Source organism: Lichenostomus cassidix, chromosome 1 (genome assembly GCF_008360975.1).
Source record: "Lichenostomus cassidix isolate B80296 chromosome 1, HeHo_3.0, whole genome shotgun sequence".
Lineage (NCBI taxonomy): Eukaryota > Metazoa > Chordata > Aves > Passeriformes > Meliphagidae > Lichenostomus > Lichenostomus cassidix.
Window position 1 is genome coordinate 38560079 of NC_139479.1, and position 15527 is coordinate 38575605.

General features: G+C 55.6%; 1 protein-coding gene across 1 annotated transcript; it reads left to right on the plus strand.

Moving 5' to 3' along the window:
- The first annotated feature begins 134 nt into the window (after nt 1-134).
- ZIC5 (Zic family zinc finger 5) lies at nt 135-14857 on the plus strand. The gene is made up of 4 exons (XM_085049499.1): nt 135-282; nt 7305-7360; nt 7804-9622; nt 14177-14857. Exons 1-4 carry the CDS (start codon nt 135-137, stop codon nt 14629-14631), a joined length of 2478 nt encoding a protein of 825 aa, XP_084905625.1. The 3' UTR covers nt 14632-14857.
- Nucleotides 14858-15527: the final 670 nt, after the last annotated feature.

Here is a 15527-nt window from a genome sequence, read left to right on the forward strand (position 1 = left end):
CTCTCTCCTTCTCCCCGCCCGCACTGGCGGCTCCTCTCCCAACGCCGCCTTCACCCGCCGCCCGGCCGCTCTCCCGGCTCCCGCTCATTGGCCCGAGCCGCCCCGTCCATCCGGGCGTCCCCGGCCACCGGCTAATGGCGGAGCGGCCGCCCCGAGCCCTGCCCGCCCCACCGCCCGCCCCGCGCCCCGCCGTGCCACCGCCGATCGCCCCGCGGCCGCCCGGCCCCCGCACGGCCCCGCACCGCACGGCCCCGCTCGGCGCCGGTGGCCGCCTTCAGCCCCGTACTGCCGGGGGCTTCTTGATTTTTTTGGGGAGTCACCCCCACCCCACCCCCTCCGCCTCCCCTGCGGCGAGGGGAAGGGGTGGCGCGGGGAGAGGCGCGCCGATCTCGGAAAATATCGATGTACGCTTTGGCATGTGATCCTGCCTCGGGAGGCAAACAAACAAAGCGAGGGGCTTAAAATATAACCCCTGCAGCCCCTTTCCTCATTTCGGTTAAAGCAGATGAAGCTCATGATCGATAAAGGGAACGAGGGGGGAATCAAACAAAAGTCACGTTGACGGGGCGACGGTGGCTGGGACAAAAAAAAATAAAATAAAATAAAAATTAAAATATAAGAGGGAACGGTCGCCCTGGCTGTTTGGGCTTTGAAACCACTTATGTGGGAGCAGGGAAGTCGATCTGCGATCTGCATGTGTTGTGAATTTGTATCTAAGAGCAGATGCTTTAGGAGTTTTCCTTGTCTTTTCCCTCTCTTGAAAAAGAAACAAAAACAAACCCGAAAAAAAATCCTTACCCAAAACCCCACCCTGCCATTGTTATTTGGAAACCGGATTCTTACATGGCAGGAATAAAAAAGCGTAAAGCCGGCACACACACACGCACACACACAGAGCAAACAAGTCCCCTTCCCCTCCCCCTCCAGTAAATACACGTCTGGCCCCTGATTCGGTTTGTTTTGTAGTGGCTGAAAAATTATCATCCCAGGGCCAGCAGCTCGCCAATAAATAAGGCTTTATAAAAATCAAAGCTCGGCGTAACATTAGCTGTCTTAACCACTCTGCCCGAAACCTCGTGTCTCGATACCCATCAGTTCTGTGCTTGGCGGAGAAGCAACCCAAAATGTAGGGATTTATGTGGTTTGGGGAGTCTTTTTGAAATTCTCACTTCGACATTCCTCCTGTGACTCCCCATGGCATTAAATCCCACGTCAGGCACAGGCAGGCTCAAATCTGGACCCACAGAGTCCAAGCAGCGATTTTACAAGGAGAGATGATAGATTGATAGATAGGTAGATGATAGATAGATAGATAGATAGATAGATGATAGATGATAGACAGACAGAAGGAAGGAAAGAAGGAAGGCAAAGGTAACACCGCTCACCAACTAAGGTCTTTCCCATCACTGTCACTAAATGGTTAAAATATTTCCAAGACTGCCCGAAAGTGTTTGAAATGTGCCAGTACCGGACATTAGTCTTTGAAAAAGGGGAGGATGTAAATTGGGAAGAAGTGGGATTCCTTCTAATCTGAAATGGGCAATAGGAGATAAACCGAATATTAATGCAGAGCTGCACCTCTGATGCCAACAGCCCTTTCTCTTTGCTCGCTGTCACTCGGTCCTGCCTTTGCAGGCAGGAGTGTCTGCTCCCCAGATCTTGTCTTTCCAGGCTGTAGCTTGGGAGCATATGCTGTCCTTGTCCTGACCCCCCAGGCTCCCAGGAACAGACCGCGAACAAATTCTATTTTCCTTCTCTGAAAGGATTCCGAGGCGGAGGTCTGAGAAGAGTCCTCCACCGTTGCTGGGGATTTCGAGAGCCCAAGTTGAAGAGTAAATCTTGGTCTCCTGCATCGTCTGACTCCAGATTAGTGAAAAAAATCACACAGAAAACTAGACGCTTGCGTACACTCCCCCCCTCCCCCCCGATTTAAAAGAAGTTGTTACATCTGAGATTAGAAAAAGAACAAATTTTTTTAAAAAGTACAAATATGTGCAAGAAAAATTGCGGTTCAAAACAGTTTTGGAAAAAAAAATACTAACAAAGGTGAATATTCATATAAATATCTACCTTCTGGATTTCCCCCCCTCTCTCTTTCTTTCTTTCTCTCTCTCTTTCTCTATTTCTCTTTCTTTCTCACTTTCTCTCTCTCTCTTTCTCTCTTTCTCTCTTTCTCTCTTTCTCTCTTTCTCTCTTTCTCTCTTTCTCTCTTTCTTTCTCTCTTTCTCTCTCTCTTTCTCTCTCTCTCTTTCTCTCTCTTTCCTTCTCTTTCTTTCTTTCTTTCTGTCTTTCTGTCTTTCTTTCTTTCTTTCTTTCTTTCTTTCTTTCTTTCTTTTTTCCTTCTTTCCTTCTTTCCCTCTGTCCTTCTTTCCTCCTTCCCTCCTTTCCTCCTTTCCTTTCTTCTCTCACCCTCTTTGCCTCTCTCCCTTTTTCACTTTTTCTCTTTACACCTTTATTTTTTTCCCTTCCTTCCTTCCTTTTATCCCTTGTCATTTATCCTTCCTTCCTTCCTTCCTTCCTTCCTTCCTTCCTTCCTTCCTTCCTTCCTTCCTTCCTTCCTTCCTTCCTTCCTTCCTTCCTTCCTTCCTTCCTTCCTTCCTTCCTTCCTTCCTTCCTTCCTTCCTTTTCCTTTCTCTGTTATTCCTTTTTTTCTATTCCTTTGTTTTTTTCTCTCCTTTTCTTTCTTTTCCTTACCTTCTTTTTCTGCATTTCCTGCCTCCCCTCCCCTCGCCCCTCTCTCTCCCTGCTCAGCGGTGCAGGCATCGGGGCTCTTTCGGGGGGATGCAGTGAATTCCAGCCGGAGCCCCTGCAGGCTGGCCGCTCTCTGCTATTCTTTCAGGGCTCCAGCCCTACTCTCTCTGCAGGAAACAGAGGAGCTGATCCAAGTTCAAAGTCACGTCGCCGTCCCTCCTAAGAAGTGCTTTATTTGCCTCTGAACCGCAAAACCCTTTTCCCCCATGTCACAGGGTAACAAGGGAAAGGAGCGAGGGAGGAAGGGAAGGAGGGAGGGGGGCAGAGGCACCGGCAGCCAGCCCCGCACTCTCTCTTCGGGCCACCGCCACGAACACAGCCTGCGGCTCTCAGCAGCTTTAGAGGGAGGAAAGCAAGCGGTCACCCAAAGTCGGTGCTAAATTGGTTTATTGAAAGTAGTTTTTCAACAGGTTTCTGGAGGTGCCAGACCTGCAAAGCAAACGTCAGCCTTCCAGAGAAAGCTTTCTCATCTTTGTAAGTTTTCCGAAATTCACTATAAAATTGTTCTGCTCTTGTTTTTACCGGCTGGTGATGCGGAGGGAGCTGTTGCGGGGGGCGGAACGAGGGAAGCGCAATTTCTTGCTTCCCCTGGACTGTATGTACCGTCTTCCCCTCCTAGCCCTTTTTCCCGAGAGGCGTCACCGCCCTCTGGGGAGGCTCCGCGCCCCCTTTTTCCATTCCCCCCTCCCTGGAAGCCGTGGGTGCCGCAGTGGGGGCCCAGGCTGCGGTGGGGCCGGGGCTTTGCCCATGGGAGGATGCGGTGGCGACGGCCTCTTCGGGAAAAAGAGGCAGAAGGACACACCGGAGACGGGTGTGTGCCTGTGTTTGAGTGTGAGAGAGTGGAAAAGGGGGAAGAGGATGTATTTCCCCCAAAATTCAGCTTTTTCAGAGAGTAAGGGGACGAGGTCCGGGGCAAGGAGGGGGAGTGTGGCCGGCCTGTAGCCTGGGGAGAAGAGGCCGGTTGAGCGGCATCACTTGCACCGTTGTCTGTATCACAGACACTCATAAATTCAACAAGCTCATCAACAGGATATTAAGTTGCAGGTTACCTTTGATGGTGCCGATCCGAGGCACTTCTAGGCCGTTCGACCTATGACCCATGAAGACCACATGTGTTGTGCTGTAGCCTCCCTCTGCAAAACACACACTTAGAGACAAAAGTTCTTTGTCAGGCTCTACCGGCAGAGCAATGTAAAAGAAAAAGGGGAAATAATGAAAATCTCAGCCAAAATTGTAACTTTTAAATGCTTCTTAAAAAAAAACAAAAAAAAAACCGCTAGGCAGGGCAGGTACAGGAGGAAGGAGCACCTCGATTTCGTTCCATTAATATTTATTGTTCCTTCAGTGGCACTTATATATACGTATAAAACCTCTCTCTCGTCGGTAATGCCGTGAGACTGCGGGGACAAGGAGTAGGATAACGTTGTTTTCCAGGACGGGAACCTCGGCCGAGCGGCAGCCGGTGCCTCTGCCCTGCCCAGCTGCCGCTGAGGGACTCGCAGCGCCGCGTATTTTGCGCGCTCTGCCCCGCTGCGCCACTCATTCTGCAGCCAGCACAGACCCGGCGCAACGCGCCCAAAATGGGATCTGCTGCAGCAGTGCCGGCTTTTATTAGATGCACCTTTTTCCATCTGGAGATGCCCATATAAACGTTAGAGGCAGGGGAGAAGCGTCCCAATAAAGCGCGATGGACTTTGTAATACAATTTATGCTGTCATTCATAAATAACAATGCCATATGGTAACCATATTGCTTATACAAGTAAAGCCGTCAAAGTGTCACTATTTGATTTATCTCAACAGCTTCTTCCAACGGCGACGTTCAGAGAGAGGGGAAGTGGGAAAGAGAGAGAGAGAGCAGAGCAAAATTTGGCCTGGGTTTCCTGAGACCGCCTCTCTCTTTATCTCTTTCTGTCTCTCTTTCTATATATGGGTAGGTAGATAGATAGATGATAGATAGATAGATAGATAGATAGATGATAGATAGATAGACAGACAGACAGACTGACAGATAGATAGATGGGTTTTTTTTCCTTATTTTGTCCCTATTTGAACAAACCCCAAAAGGGATGGCCCCTCTTTCCCTGGCGAGGCGCACACTGCACACAACAGCTCCGAAACTTATGCTCGTAAATCTCTATCCCAAAGGTGTGGTGGGTCCCTGCCCCGACAGCGCGTAGTCCCGACGTCGGATCCTTGTGTGAGCCCGCGGGTTCCCACTTGGACGCACAGAGCTGCGACATTTGGCACAGGAGAAATTTAATTTTTAAGGGTACAAAACACCCATCCGCTGAGCCCCTCCAGAAAGGAGGGGTGCCGTATCGCTACTCTCTTTCCCTTTGGTGCCCCTGGGCAGCCTCCCGCTCCCGCACGGGGTCCCGGCGCCTCCGTGCTGTCATCCCGACGGGACAGTGAGGAAGGTCCCGTGGTTGCTTCCTGCCCCTGTGGGTCCCCGCGAGGCTGTGACTCGGGGCTCTCCCTCCTGCTACGGGCGGAACCCACCTCGGATGGCCCCATGCTCGAGGAGAGAACTGAGCCACAGGCTCTCCCGTGCCGCAAAGGAGCCCCACGAGCGTAGAAAGCCACCCGCGACGGGTCGGGAAGAGGGTAGGCTTTTTTAGCATATTTGGGGAGACTTGGAGGTCTTGCTGAGGAAAGCGGCAACCCTGCTCCCTTTCTAATTGCTCCCCAGAAGAATGTTTTACACGTTATAAAATATTGCTCCCCGCTCCCTAACTATCAATAAGACGTGCATTAAAGACGATTGTTTGTAAATGGTGTTCATGATCATTAGCATACATTTACATAATGCAGCTCACAGCACAGCGTTTTACAGTCAAACACCTCCTAAAGCCGATAGCCGGAGCTCAGTTTATAGAGGAAGCTTTACGAAATAAATTTGAAGGCTTCCAGGCTTTCACCCCGCCTCTGCAGCCTCCCCCGATGTCCCTTGGCAGGTTTGCTGGCGAGCGGAGCACTGCGGGAGGGCTCTGCAGCCGGCTCCGCCGCGGGAACGGGGCGCGTTCCGACCCCCGACGGGTGCTGTCGGGCTTTTGGGGGGGCTGTGGGGGTAGCATAGCACGCCTCCCTCTGCTGCAGCCCCAGAGGGCAGCAGCAGCCTGGGCCTGAGCTGGTATAGGTGAGTTAATAGGCTTTAAATTCTTCATGGCTCTTTTGGTGCTGGCAGGGTCTAAAATTGACCCTTCCTGGGCAACTACCTTCTCTTCCCGGCGTTTGCAGCCAGTCCTAAAAATAAGCGAATTTCCACGTGAGTCTCCATCAAACCCTCCCTCCCCATAGTCACAGGTCAGCTGCCTATTAGCCAGCTATAAAATATTTCCATTGTTTTATAGCCTCTCATAAAATGAATTTGATCAGGGGATGTATTTGAATTAAGACATATTAAATCGATGACAGATACACATCACCTGCGTTCAACAGGAGAGGGACAAGGAGGCATGCAGAATGTTCCGCGGAGCTGTGATGCTTGTTCACCACCGCAGCATCTCCCATCAAACCATTCCATCTCTGGACCTCTGTCCAGCAACGCGCCCAGAATTTGAGGAGGAGGGAGGACACTATTTGGATGGATGTATAGAAAATATACGTATCTAAATGCCCGTATAGGGGTATGGCTAGTTTGCGAAAAGTTTTTACTGTGCAATAAAACCATCGAGCAGCCGCTTTTAAAACCCAGGGATCATTTATTCCCGTTCCTTGCCTTGCAGCGTCACTGAAACCCCCATCGCAGCCAGCGCGAGCCGGGAGCATTGGCTCGTCTCCGGGGGAGCGAGAAGGGAGGGAACCCGTGGATCTCGCTCCCCCTTGAGCTCCCCCTGGAGCCTCTCACCCCCCTTTTGGCAGCAGCGGGCCAAATCCTGCGAGTTGTCCCCGCGTGAGTAGCGGCGGGAGGGACGGAGGAAGGGGGGCTGGAGCCTGGTCCAGGAAATGCCGGACCAGCACGAGGCTTCCTTTGAACGTGGCTTGGCACAGGGAAGCGGCCAAGACACATAGATGTAGTGTCGTCAAGGGGATTAAGTGGCCGGGGAGAGCCGGAGGTATGTGTGGGTCCACTGGCATCCCTCGCCCCGTTTCCTCTCGTGGAGAGGCGGAGAAGCGTCCCTGGCTGCCCCACAAGGCAGGGAAGGGCACGCAGCCTGACAGCGCTTTCCAGGAGCGCGGGAGACATTCCCAGGGAGACCAACAGCCTAAAGAAAGCAGATGACATATCAATAAAAGCTACTTCTCCTGCCACAGAAAAGTCACGACAATACTCCTTTCCCTCTTTTGGCTCGCAAGGAAAACCCGGCCTTGCCTAGTCATCCCCCTCGAAGGGCAGCATCCTTTGTGCCGAAGGGCCAGTTTCGGAGCTCCACAAAGAGCTTCACTTTCGAGGACCAGCACACCCCGCACCCCAGGGGCGGTCCCATCGCTGTCCCCGCCCGGCTCCTACCTCTGCCCTCTTTTAGGAGAGCTCCCACTTGTCCTGCCTTTTCCTCTAGGGCAGCAGCTCAGGGATGACACCCACCAGCCGGAGACTCCTCCGTTTCGCAGCCTACCGCCCTCCTCCCTCCCGTTCCGACATCCTAAAGCGTTTATGCTCGGGGCCGGTATCACTGTAGCGGTTTCGTCTCTATTTCGCCGTTGCTGACTTAGGGCTGAGGAGGAGGCAGCTCCCTGGGGTACGGCTGGCGGACCCCCGAGGGGAGTGGGGTGGCTCTCCCCATGGCATGCCCCAGGAAGAGGCTGAAGGGAGAGGAAGTCCCAAAGCGGCAGCAAGCGCAGGCTCCCAAAACTTCGCCCTAACATGTGCTACTTTCCCCCCTCCTCCTCCCCTCCCCGCTTACTCGTTTATTTTCTAAAGGAGAGGAATCCCAACCCCCGCCGTCTTCTTTTTAGGAAAACTTTGGCCGCCTTCCCCTAGTGTTGCCTTGGGCATGAGTACACACAGCCTCGGCCTCGCGTGGGTGTGGGGTTGCGTACATTGTTGCAGGAGGGCGTGCTTTCCCTCCTCATCCATGAATGAACGTGGCCCTCCAAAAAAACCAAAAAGGTAAAGGAAACGGAGCGCAGAGTTGGGCAGCAGCCCCGCGCGTGGGCTGCTCCCAAGCGAGGAGAGAAACCCCACGGCCCAGCAAACGTAAACACGGCGGCGCACCGGAGCAGGGAGCCCCGTCCAGTGCCTGGGGAGCAGAGGCAGCTGCCGCCTGGTGCTGCCCGGTGCCGCCGGCGGGGGGCGGCGGGGGGAGGCGCCGGGTGCGCCCCGTCGGGCCCCGCGCGAAGTTTTGCAAGTGCAACTTCGGGGGGCGGCGCGGGGGGGCCCGGGGGGGCGGCGGGGGCGGATCCCTGCTGCGCCGGCGGCCTGAAAGGGAGCCAATCGCGCGGCCCCGGCCGCTGCCAATCATCGCCATCCGTCCAATCCCTCCGGCGCGGTGTCCGAGCCGTATTCCCCAGCGCGCCGCCGAAGTGTGGTGAGGGCTCTGCCAATCGCGGGCGGGCAGAGCGGGGCCAGGGATGCGCGGGGCTCGGAGCGCAGACAAAAGAAGTTAAAGAGCCGCTTAATATATACATGTTTTTGAAGGCGGGTAAAGGGAAAAAAATAACAACAGCGAGCGTAGATGGGCTTGGCTGTGTCGTTATGGAGCCCCCTTTGAGCAAGAGGAACCCGACACTGAGATTAGCGGATTTGGCAGCGGCTCAGCCCCATCCTCACCAGAACATGACAGGCTTCCCGGGGCTGGGGAACCACCACGTCCACCCCCACCACGCGGCCCACCTCCACCCCGGGGACTCGGGCGGCGACCCCGGCGGCGCCCTCACGCCGCTCGGACCCGAGCACATGGCGCAGCCCTCCGCCCTCAAGCTCACGCCCGAGGCGCTCACCGCCGCCGCCGCCGCCTTCGCCGCGCCCGCCGCCACCACCACCGCCGCCGCCGCCGCCACAGCCGCCGCCGCCACCGCCGCCACCACCGCCGCTGCCTACGCGCCGCCCGCCGCCGCCCTCCCGGGATACCCGTCGTGGGGGGCGGCGGGCCGGGACTTCCTCCTGCGGCGGGAGCTGCCCGCCGCCGCCGCCGCCGTGCACGGGGCGCTGGGCGAGCAGCACCCTCCCGCCGGCTCCCCCCACCTTCCGCACCCGCCGCCGCACGGCGTCTTCATCTCGGCCGCCGGCAACTACGGCGCGGCCGACGGGGCGCACGCCGCCTTCCCGCCGCAGCCGCCCGGCGAGCAGGGCGCGCCCGCCGGCCGCCACCCGCCGCTCAACGGGCAGATGCGCCTGGGGCTGGCGGCCGCCGCCGGGGAGCTCTACGGGCGCGCCGAGGCACACTACGGGGCCGCCGCCGCCTCCTCCTCCTCGGCGTTACAAGGCTACGGCTCCGTCAACCTCAACCTGGCCACAGCCGGCCACGGACACCCGCACCACCCGCATCCCCATCATCACCACCATCACCACCACCACCATCATGCCCACGTCGGGGCCGCGGCGGCGGCGGCGGCCGGGGCCTTCCTGCGGTACATGCGACAGCCCATCAAGCAAGAGCTGATCTGCAAGTGGATCGACCGGGAACCGCCTCCTCCGCCTCCACCGCCGCCACCGGGCGGTAGGAAGCCTTGTTCCAAAACTTTCAGCACGATGCAGGAGCTGGTAAGCCATGTCACCGTGGAGCACGTCGGTGGGCCCGAGCAGAGCAGCCACGTGTGCTACTGGGAGGAGTGTCCCCGCGAAGGCAAGCCCTTCAAAGCGAAATACAAACTCATCAACCACATTCGAGTGCACACGGGAGAGAAACCCTTCCCTTGCCCCTTCCCTGGCTGCGGGAAGGTCTTCGCTCGCTCTGAAAACCTAAAGATCCACAAGCGGACTCATACAGGTGGGTTGTTCTTCCCTCCCCTCTCCCCCCGAGAGGGTTTCCTTCCTTTTTTTTTTTTTTTTTTCCCTTTCCTCCTCTTTTCCTCCTCTCCTACGCACGGCCGGACATGTGACTTTTTCATGAATAAGTAATTCGGCAGCACACGGGCCACGCACACACAGCTACGTACACGCACCCGGCCCCTCTGCCCTGCACACACGTGTCCCGTCCCCCCCCTCCAACCCCCCCTTCACCTTGGGCAGCTCCGTCCCCACCCCCACCCCCTCCGCCACCCACCTCCCCACACCCCGGCACCACCGGATAAATACACCTATTAATAAATAACGCAGAGCCGGGGGAAGATGAGCAGCAGCGCCTGCGGAAGAGCGAGGAGAGGATGAGCGCCCGCCCGTCCCTGCTCCCGCTGCCCTTGTCCGGGGCACCCTGAGGGGCTCACCCCGCGTCTGGGAAGCGCTGCGCTTTGCCACTTCCCCCCCCACGCCGAAGGACGGTGGTTCTGCTTTTCCTGCCGCTTCTGTCGGCGGGGACGGAGCCGGGCGGGTGACGCTTGGCCCGACGGAGATGGGGCACGGGGGCTCTTGGGGGCGCAGTTCCCCTGCGCTGCGGGCAGTGGCGGCGGTGCTCGGGTCTGCCGGGACTACCGGGCTGGCCCTGTGACCAGCGCTCCTCGGGCTACCCCCGTTCCTAGACTGTCCCTACTACCGGGACCAACGATGCTGCCGGGTGTACCAGCCCGCCTGGGCTACCGATATTGCGGAACTACCGGGGATGCTGAGGGCACTGCCGGCGCTGCCCGCGCCGCTGGGGTACCGTACTGAAGCCGGTCCCGAGGCTGCTGGTGCTGCCTGGGCTACTCCCGACTGCGGCAGTACTCGCGGAGCCGGGGAGCAGGGAGCGAGGCGCGGGAAACCTCTCACCGGAGGACGCTTCCCTCCCTTTGTGGATCTGAGAAGGAAACTTCAAAGTCGCCCAGACTGCCCGGCGGGGTACGGGAGGCGGTAGCGGCACCCCCGGGCAATGCCCCGGGGGACAGGCAGGGCCCCTGGAAGGGCTTGGGGTGTTTGAGCCCTTGAGTATTTTCTCTTTCTCGTTTTTTCTTTTTTTTTCTTTATTTCTTTATTTCTGGTTTTTTTTTTATTTTTTTGTTTGGTTTGGTCCCCCCCCCCCTCCCACTTTCTCTTCATTCCTCGCCACCCCTGAAATATGTATTTCCATTTGGGTGTAAAACTCTGCCGAAAACGAACGAAGCCGGAATTTATAGCGGCAGACAAATATTATTCCTTGGAGGATACTTAAGGAAGTGGAGTTGCCGTAATTGCTTTCTTGATTTATTGTGTGCTGCTCGGGAAGAGAAAAGCGGCGACCGTACAACGTGTTGTTCCGATGTAAAACCAAATGGCCCATGGCTGAAAGGATTATAGATTTTTATCTCCAGAATATGTCAGGCATGAGCCCATATGTAGCAGGAGAGCCCTGAGGGTGCCCAGTACTCTACACCCCGAGCCGCGTATGGGGGGGGGGGGAAGGCGGAAAGAGATTTCTCCGAGGAGGGGGGGTAAGGCCTGACACTTTTTGTTGTTGTTGTTGTGTTAATGACAACGCGGAATGAGTTAGCTGGAGGCCCGTGGTTTTGTCATCTGTAGCCTTCTCCACCTGCCTTGATTTGAAAAACAAAACTTCACCGCGGACTTTTCTGGGCTCCTCAACTCCTTACGCGTCTCAGCTCCAATGGGCAGGCGGGGGGGGAGGTGGGAAAGAGTCCGGGGGAGGCTTGGGAAGAGGCAGAGAGATTCAGCAGGAAAAAGACCCCCCTTCCAAAACTCGAATATGTATCAGGCACAGTTTGCAGCTCTAAGACGATGTCGAACATTGCCCCGAGGCAATGAGTGGGACATGGCTTCTCGCAGAGAAAATTTGGAGAAGTTTTCAGCTTGGGGCTCCTCGTAGTCCTCAGGAGGGTGTCCATATGTGAACCAACTGGGAAAGGCTGGATCCGTGCAGAAGGGGTCGTTGCAACAAAAGAGCCCTCGGGGCTCAGAGTGGGGGGCAATAGTCCCCCTCGAATGACAGCTCGGACCGTGGGAAGGCAAAGGGGACAGGAGACTTTCCCCCCGCATTTCCCCCCACGCCCGGGAGTGGACAAGGGATCCCCAACCTTCTGTGCGTTCCTATCAGATTAATTACTGTAATTTTGCCACCTTAGCTTTAATTTAGTCGTGTACAGCCTGGGAGCAAGAGAGATTTACAAACTATTCGTTTATTACGGGCATTTGGCTGGGGGATGGGAAATAATATCACCATAATTATATCACTGGGCGATTTTGCATGTTTCTGGTAATCCTGCAGGAAGAGTATGTCAGTAAGTCTGGAGGGGTTTATTTTTTGTTAGTTTTGGGGTTTTTTTTTCCTTTTTTTTTTTTTTTTCCCTCAAAAGCATCACCCTGGGGGCTGCATACCGTGCTCTGCAGCTACTGCTCCATTTTGAGGACAAATCACTGTTTCCATACCCGGAGCATTCGAACGGGAATGGGGACCCCGTCCCTCCTGCATTTATGTTGTCCCCTCGCCAAAGACGATGCTCCGTACGGTCAGGCTTCCTTCCAAAGATTGCCAGACCCTCCAAAAAAAGTGACCCCAAGCCCCATCTGTGCCCCTCCCCGCCGCTGGCAGTGGTACTGCCAGGAGGAGTTAGGGGACAGCACCCGGCATCTCGCCCCCTTCCGTGGGTTGAAGCCACCTACAAATGGTTAAACTCTGACGTGACGCCCTCGTCAGCGTATCGGGGACACACCGGGACCTTCCGCACTCCTGGATTTATGGGGAATGTGATCGACGCGATCTGGAGTCTGGCGAGGGTGCCCACGCATGAGCCCAAGTGGAAAGACACTTCCCTAAAACCCTGACAGAGTGGACGCGGTATGGTCCAAGTGGTTGGAGCATTTCTCAGGGGGCTGCGCTTCGGGCTCTGCGGGCCACGGCCAGCAGCAGATTGTGTTAGCCTTCATCCTTGGGGTAACACAGATAGAAACTGCCCAAATCCTCCGGTAGAGTCACTTTGTTTTTTCCAGAAAAAAATAATAGTAATTAATGAACAAACGAAGTGACCGGAAACTTGTCTTGGGGGCGTGCAGAGGTTTGCATGCACTTAAAATCCATGAAGCACAATTTTGATTTTACATTTTCTTCTCCCCACCTTTTTTTTTCTTTTTTCTTTTTTTTTTAAAGATAAACTTGCACTTTCTAGTGCTACCACTTCGGTGGTAGGTGAGCCGATTTTAATTGAACAAATTGATGCATAAATAGGCTGTGGAGGTGTATGTTTCTATAGTAACAGCCAAGAAATTGCTTCTAAAAATAAAAATAGTTTTCTTATTTCCATTGTTATTTTCATAAAAAATAAACGGGATACTATCTTAGAAACGGGAGGAGCAGTAAAAATCGCTTGGTGATAAGAAGAAAATGCCCACCGAGAGAGCTGCTGGGTTATTTCTGAGCCCTCAGAGCAAAACATCGGAAAATACGCATCAGGCATGCCTGAAACGACTGAAGAGTCGCAATAGTCATGACGAAGATCATCAGTGCAGGTCCATCTGTGCTGGACTCACGTGCAGCGCGGTAGGGGAAGAAAAACTTGCTGTAAGAAGCTTCAGTGCAGGGATGTGGCACTTTTTTCTTTTCCCTCTGGTCTCTCAGCAATGGGCATTTACCGAGCCCTATTCGGAACTCTGGGGAAGGGTCGGTCCGGGACACGGCTGCATGTACCAGAACATATGTATTCCAAAGTATACTACAGGAGGTGAAGGTGTGTGTGAAAGGTACGCCAGGCAAACCGCCCCGGGCTGATTTTCACACCCCTTTAACTGTTAAGCAATGTGTAAAACTCTTAAAGTAGATCATCCGGACCTATTTAGACCCAAACTTGCCCAGGGTAACCAGCTACGCTAACAGCAGTCTGCTGCCCTCATCTCCGGTGTCCGAGTCGGTCCCCCCAGCTTGCAGGTTCCCAGTCCGGGCTGCGGGGTGCTCCCTCTTTGTATCGGGATGCTTAAACAGGTGTTACTTTTATTTCCCCCAAACTAATTATTCCCCCAGCGCAGTGCCCATTGGGAAAGGATTACGCAGGAGATGTGCCAGGCGAGCCAGGCTGCCGGCAAACGCCAGCCCTCGCAGGCAAAGGCTTTGAGAGGTTTTGTTTGGGCTCGGTCATTAGAGCGGTAATGAAGGTTTCTCGTGTGCGAGGGGAGCGCCGCAGAGGGCAAACAAGGCCGGGGGGGCCCTGCCGCCGCCAGCCCGGGACTGCGGGCCTGAGGGCTGCCAGCGACGCGTGACAGGCAGTAAAACACCGGGAAAAAGTCGGAAACCTCGGGCGCGTCACGACTGTCGTGAACGAGGGTGGAAAAAGGGAAAGGGGAGGAAAAGGAGGGAAGGGGAAGCTTTACCCTTGCCGCTCGGCCCCGGAGGCAGCGCTGCGGAGGGCTGCGGTGCGGCGGGCAGGCTGCGGGCAGGGCCGAGCCCCCTCCCGCCGGTAACGGTGTCGTTGCTGTGTCCCGGCAGGGGAGAAGCCCTTCAAGTGCGAGTTCGACGGCTGCGAGAGGAAGTTCGCCAACAGCAGCGACCGCAAGAAGCATTCCCACGTCCACACCTCGGACAAGCCCTACTACTGCAAGATCCGCGGCTGCGACAAGTCCTACACTCACCCCAGCTCCCTGCGGAAGCACATGAAGATCCACTGCAAGTCCCCGCCGCCCTCCCCGCCGCCGGGCTCACAGGGCTACGCGGCGGCGGGGCCCCCCGACGGCCCGCTGCCCCCCGAGGCCGACCCGGCCGCCGAGCCGCCCCGCGGCCGCGCCGCCGCCATCTCCCCGCCGGTCACCAACCTCAGCGAGTGGTACGTCTGCCAGGCCGGGGGGGCTCCCCGCCGGCCCCGCACCCCCTCCAGCCGCGACGCCTCTCCGGCATCCGAGGAGGACGAGCCCCACAGGACCTCGGGAGGCAGAACTGCTCCCTAGGGCCGTGCCGAGCCGTGCCAAGCTGCTGGTGGCCCCGGCCCCACTGCACTGGCCCGGGCTGCAGCGGCAGCCACCTGGCACGGGGGGCTGCCGTGGAAGTGCCATCAGGTTTGACTTGCGCTATTTATTCCATGTACGAAACCCTATGGTGTTTGTACGGTAACTAATTTAATTAAAGAGACTCGGACCTTTTTTCTCTTTTTTTTTTTTTGGGTTTTTTTTTGGTTTTTTTTGGTTTTTTGGTAAGATAAAGCATTGATAACGCCCGGCTGGGCTGTCCCAGCCACCCGAGCCCCACAATTTTGCAGGGGGACGGTGCCAAAGGAGATGTTCGTCTCCCAGTCTGCCCATTCCCATTGCTCTTAGCAAGAGTTAGCTGGCGAAGGCTGCGAGCAGGCAGAGCCCAGCCGCCTTCTGCAGCAGCTCTTACATACCTTAGCTGCCACCCCAGCACCTCCTCTGTTGCCTGGGTAAAGCCCCAGGTCAGCAGCAGCACCTGCTGAAGTTCCAACCAGTCAAGGACAGGTTACACATTCCTTAAAATAAAATTAAATAAATGCATTTCCCCACCCCTCTTGCAGTTCAGCTCCTCTGTAATTGAATGTTTTTTCTCCTGAGTCGGGGAGACCCACCTGCACCCGACATTTTCTCTCCGGCTTTTCTTTCACCTTTAGCTGTAACATTGCGCAAATCATTTATGAAAGGAAAGACAAAAGATGCAGGACTCCTTTTTCACTCCTCCACGGTTTGTACATGTATGGCTTCTAAAACGCAGCCAGAAAATAAAAGAAACAAGCTGCTATTTGAGAACTGTGATACTGTGATACATTTTTGATTTTTTTTCCTAAAAAACCCGCACGAAAACTGACAGCGAATTTTGCTTTCCTTGGGGTTGG